Source organism: Amblyomma americanum, chromosome 2, assembly GCF_052857255.1.
Source record: "Amblyomma americanum isolate KBUSLIRL-KWMA chromosome 2, ASM5285725v1, whole genome shotgun sequence".
NCBI lineage: Eukaryota > Metazoa > Arthropoda > Arachnida > Ixodida > Ixodidae > Amblyomma > Amblyomma americanum.
In genome coordinates, this window is record NC_135498.1 from 19,374,606 (window position 1) to 19,380,605 (window position 6,000).

At 45.1% G+C, this 6,000-nt stretch overlaps 1 protein-coding gene across 7 annotated transcripts in view; it reads left to right on the forward strand.

Annotated features, from left to right (window-relative positions):
- The window catches only part of LOC144120724 (Na(+)/citrate cotransporter-like), a 44,000-nt gene extending 40,144 nt beyond the window's left edge, over positions 1 to 3,856 (forward strand). For all 7 annotated transcript variants that reach the window (XM_077653382.1, XM_077653385.1, XM_077653379.1 and 4 more), the window contains 2 exons: positions 2,108 to 2,245; positions 3,274 to 3,856. In XM_077653382.1, coding sequence (XP_077509508.1) covers positions 2,108 to 2,245; positions 3,274 to 3,447 — 312 coding nt within the window. In that variant the 3' untranslated portion in view covers positions 3,448 to 3,856. The remainder of the gene's footprint in view (positions 1 to 2,107; positions 2,246 to 3,273) is intronic.
- Positions 3,857 to 6,000: the final 2,144 nt, after the last annotated feature.

The window sequence follows — 6,000 nt, forward strand, 5'->3', positions numbered from 1 at the left end:
TTTAACTGCCAATAAATTCTCTCTCTCTCTCTTTCTTTTCTCTTTTTTTCTCCCTCCTAAAGCGAAACCGGACTATGACGTACAAGCGTTGTAGTGGAGATGTATGGATTCGCTTCGGCACCTTGCTGCTTCTTAAAGGGTTTTAAACAAGTGCACTAGTTATAGAACCTGTGACGAAAAAAAAAACCTACTGTCCGCTTCAAACTAAAAGCGAACAAGAAAATGATAATGAGACAGCAAAACGAGAATATTTTAGTTCACGGAAACTGACTACTGTAGTGAGCATATCGTGAGCACTATAAAGTCTAAACAAATAGTCGATCTGCGGCTTTCGCACAATGGTGTCTATAAAAAAAGTTGTAAACTAGCATTGGACACCGGAACGTTCCACAACGAAGTTAAAGACAACGTGCAGTATGACTTCCTTATCAGTATTAACCTATGGCGGCGAAAAAAAAATTGGTGGTGAAACGTTAAGCCCTGGTTAACCCTGGTCGAAAGCGAAAAGCTGCATCTCCCTAGCTACGTTTGTGGTCGAGCGACTGGCGGTTTCCATAGGTAGTCATACTAACACACACACACAGTAGTAGGTATTTTTTTGTGTTAAACATCTTGCTTTCTTCGAAACGTCATAAACTTCGCGACCACTGCTTCTCTGCGCGGGGCTACGGCGGCAGGATGCTCGTCTTCTTCCATCGCCCCATGCGTCTCGCAGTGGGGGGGGGGGGGGGGGGGGGGGGGGGGGTGTTGCCAGGAAGAAAGAAAAGTAAAGTGCACAGGCCTGCCCACTGGCTCAAGCCGAGCCACAATCGCTACCACGTGCAGATAGTAGGAGAGTTGAAAGATGGGATAGAAAGACAGGATAGTAAAGACGCGCTAAAGACAATGCCAATCCCGGAGGTAGTGCAATACCGGGCCAACCGATGGCGGGAGTGAAGCATCCTTCAAACTCTCCGCCACATTTCCAAAAATAAGTCCAATTAGACCGTAACAGATACTCTACGGGGTCCGTACTCTCGCAGTGGGCGCGCACACACGCGATTATATACCCCTCGACTTCTTGCTCCTCTTTTATATGACGTCAGCTACAGCAGCGACAGCAGCGGCTATTACACCAACTATCTCGATTTTCACCTTTGACCTTGACCTTATAGACCAGCTTGGTGTCGAACCTGACTACCACCTGTTATGCTCATGGTTTGACCTCTAGTTACTTCAAGGTCAAACTTGCAGCCCCGCTGGCGGCTCGAAAAGCTGGCGTAGTGAAGCTTTCGCTTCAAAAATGAAAAAAAAAATTAATGTAGATTAGCTCAGCTAATCGAGGAGATACAACGCGAAAGATGTCGGCGTTCACTGTGTTCATTGGCGTTGGCGTTGACAATGTTCTAGACGGCGATGGCTTTGAGCAAAGGAAGGGCGCATAACTGGCTCCCTGGATATGTGGACATCTCGTTCTTGTTTTGGTACATGTGGCGGTGGTGAGAGAGCGAGATGTGGCCAGAATGCATTAGCGCTGCATGTCACCTCCCAGGGTGGTAGGGAGGGCGCGCTACCTATCCAGTGTGTGGAACGCAATCAAAGCAGGCTTTTGCAGTTTAACACCAAGTCACGTATATGGAAGCGAGGTTGAGGTCTCCACTAAGCCACGGAGCCGGTTTGCGCCTATCCTTCCGTTAAAATGAACGTCCATGCAAAGTTTTCAACGCCAAAAAACTCTATGAACGCCGTCGGCTCACTTGTTTTGTTTGGTTTTTGAGGAAAGGAAATGGAACAGTAACCGTCTCACATATTTCGGTGGACACACGAACCGCGCCGTAAAGGAATAGATAAAGGAGGGAGGGAAAGACGAAAAAGAGCGGGGGAACACCTGTGGCTCAGTGCTACTAGTGGCGCATGCGCAGTAGTCACTAAGGAGCGAGAGAGAGAGGAACAGTCGGCGGCGGCCACCTGCGCCGTGCGTGACGTCACTCGTGCACCGACATACGCCGGCTCGCGCGAAGCGCGGTGCTGACTAGCGTAGTGAAGCTTTTCGCTTCAACAGTAAGGAACGTGAGGTATGATCTCTTCTCTACCTGTAAAGTACATTCAGTTTTTGTTTCTTTTTCAGGCACAAGCCCTGAGGATACACCCCTTCTTCCTCATGATTCCCGTCACCGTGTCGGCGTCGTTCGCCTTCATGCTGCCCGTCGCGACGCCACCCAACGCCATGGTTTACGAACACGGCAACATGAAGCTCAAGGAAATGGTGAGCCACCCGGCACATTCTGCCGGGTCAGAAACGACTCCGGGTTTCTCGAACTTTTGCACCATGCGTTGTCATTGTACCTCCCTTACAAAAATCGTCTATATACAGCCTATGAACTTCTTATAGACTCTGCTGTCTCCCTATAGATATTTCTTTTTGTCTATCCATAGTCCATAGACTGTCTGTAGACAAAAGTCAACTAAGAGTGTATGGCCATAAATCTATAGAATGTCTATAGACTGTTATAGGATTTTTATTACCTGTAAACGGTTCTCTGGGGTTTGTCTGTAGAGTGTCTATAGACATTATAGACAGAAGTCTATGGACAGTCAATGGACAGTCTAAAAAAATCTTTGTAAGGGCTTATAGACGATACAACGACAGGAAAAAAATGTGCATGTCTGTACTTCATCGAAAACGCTTTTTGTGCGAGAATACTCTGCTGGTAACATCCACCTGCACAGATATATCACATTTCTCCTCGGTAGAATATTTAGCACAACTTTTCGGAATTAAGCGAATAAATTCTGCCATCTAAAAGAAAAAAAATCATTGTATATATACTTTCATATCGGCAAGATTAAGTGATGGCACACGTGAATTTTCATACTTTGCAAAAAATGGCGGCCTTTGGAGGCTGCGCATGGATTTTCATTCCTGCGCATTGCTTTTCTTTCCCCGCATGTTCTGTTTGACATGTGCCATTCATGCATACATTTCCTTACGTGTCAGTTCTCTTAACGTACGCATCATTATGGAATTCGGGTTTCCAGCTTTATTGTGCTATTGAAAAAATTTCGTCAAGGTATACGATATCTATATAAACTTCGCTCTTGGGGCTGAATTTTTTATGGTTCTTTTTTTAATTCTATTTTTCTTCCTCTTTGCCATTGATTAACCATGTCTTTTATACAAGAGCCAGAAGAGACGTAAGGAGACGCCTATGACGTCAGGAGGAAAAAAGATCACTATGGAAATAATCATTTCAATATACGACCCCTGAATTTTCTGTCTTTTTTTTTCCCCAGGTAAAGGCTGGAATTGTCATGAACATCGCCTGTATCATCATCGAAATGATCGCCATCAACACTTTGGGAGAGTGGACTTTCGGCCTCTCCACCTTCCCAGCTTGGGCCGAGATGGGGAATTCGACGCTTCTCGCGAAGGCTGGCAACGTTTCAATGGCTCCCTGCGCGTCCTAGTAGCGTATTAGCCACCCTTAAACCGCGGCCTCAAGTACCTGAACGAAGCGATTTCTATCGCGCACAAGGTGTACAAAATGTCAAGAGCAACAACGCGCGGACTTGTGCCTGACGAAATCTACGAGAAGCGAGCCCGGCGCGAAGGTCGTGTCAGTCTGTGCGCGGCTTACCACGCAATGAGCCGATGCCGCTTACTGAACGATTAACAGTTTCGCTGCAGTGACCTAACAAGTCGCTTTTACAGGTTTGCGACTGCTGAAACTCTTTTCTTTTTCTTCGTGGCTATAGCATTGTCACAGTTGGTATCATTTTTATCACTTTCATTGTGTACTGCTTTGCACGGTGCATTATTGCACTGCTGAAGCGAGAGAAAATTGGCCGGCAGAATAAATCACTCATTTAAGATCAACCCGGTGTTATTAAGGTAGCAGTCGCAAATTTCACTGCTAGTCAAGTTCTTCTTCACATACCGAATATGTCCTCGAATATGCACAGAACGAACACTCCAAATTCAAACTTTCGCTAGTGCGGACATTCGTACCGGACGTCTACACGTCCTCAATATCCATTTCCAGATGCAGAGTAAATGCCTGCGAATCGATGTCAGAGGTATTTTTTGTAGACATTTGAAATACTTCATGTGGAGGAGAAACTATTTTGTAGGTTTCCTCGTGCCTGCATTGTAATCATTATAACGAATGAAACGGCAAAATTAACATCCCCGGATGTTTCGTAACAAAACTGCATAGACATGTATACGGCCCAGGAACATCCACTAAATAAATACCTACAGGAGAGCAACATGGTGACGAAAACAGCAAAAATATAAAATGTGTTTTAAGAGGCCTTTTGATGCACGATATGTAGGACTGCTGGAAACGTGGGCTTTTCCTCTTTCTCAATTCTTTTTTTTTTTGGGGGGGGGGGGGGGAGAGATTTTGTTCCTTGTTTCGAACCGGCCCTACAGATGTCTATACTTCCGCTGGTGTATGAGCTGAGAGTAGCGCTACCTAACAGAAAAAAAAATGTTTTGTTGATATGGGCCTGTCCGGCTGTCTGCGAACACTTCTGTGGTTAGCTTTGAAGTGCCAAGATATGCAGGCATACTTAACCCAAAAAGTTACAAAATATGCTATACCCATGGGCTTTGGGGACATCCTGTGGACAGCAAAGCAAACACCTCTTGATTTCCTACGTAGGTCTGTGTGGTAGCTGTGTGACGTTGCTCAGTTCTGAATGCGTGCCATGGATTCTCACCATCCGAACGTTTATATGCAAGCAAAACCTTTGATAACTCACGGTGTTAATCGTTGCAAGGGCGCCACGATCGAGTTTAATCTGCATTTCATCGCTGTGTTTCTTCTACACTGCTCTAGCTAACAGCACTGTGTTCTGAAACCAGTCGGTGCATTGCGAAGTCCAGTCCCTCGATTTTGCGTTGTACTCGAATCATGCACGTTTCGCCTGCCGCTAACACACGGTGACATGGAGACGTTCGTCAACATAGGCGAAAAGCCGACGCTAGAGCTTTCTGTGGAAACACTGCTATGTTTATCGGGCGTATCACAGACTTTTATCACGAGAGAAAAGAGGCCAAAAATGCATACATGTCAGAGCAGACGGTGGCCAGTCTTGTCTCAATGGTGTCAAGGAGCTGCTGGTTCCTGAATTTTTTTGATGCCTTCTATGCCTAAATAGTATTCTACTGCATTCTAAGCACTCAAACTTTACATATTTTTTGGGAGCATTATGTTGCCACAACAGTCACGACAAAATGAAATGAACTCGGCAAAGAAAGTTATGGCATGGAAACATATTAAATATGTCACGGATTGAGCTTCAAACTCCCAAACGCCATCTCTTAGAGCTTATAATGGCCAAAAGTCGCTTCTAAATATTCTGTCGGTTTATAACTGCAGCTAAAAAATAACCTTTTTTCTTCGATAAAACCTTTTAAGACCTTTAGGAACTATTTGCACGCAAAATCTGCGGCAATTCGAAAAGGAAAGTCAGGTGCGAGGTTGTTTTTTTTTTTACGTAATCGCAAAAAAAATTAAAACAAGGAAGTCGCCAAACTACGATTACTTGCAGTGCCGTACGCAGAAAATATGTCGCGAGGATAACGTCGCAATAATTTACTGACTAAGCAACAATGAAGCCGAACGAAGTAAAAATGTCAACGGCATTTTCTACGACTTCCGTTGGAAGAATGAGGAGTAGCGACAATTTTTTTTATTCAAAGTGATATGCATCATGAATTGCGTCTCAGCACGCAGATAACTGTACACTTCGAGCAATAAAATCATGTCAAAGCCATTTCTTTTCGTTTCGATTTGTCCACCCCGCCAACGCTAGATTGTCATTCTACGAGCATCGAAGAGACGCAACGTGAGGCGAGATCAAGAGAAGGAATCTCTCAATAAGGTGCGTCTTGACAAATTCCCCGCAGCTGTCAGCGAAGCCAAACCGCAGCGGTCGCATATGTTATTCCGAGCCCACAAAAGGAGCCTTTCGCATCGAGAAATGGAAAGCACATTTCTTTCGACGCCCTCT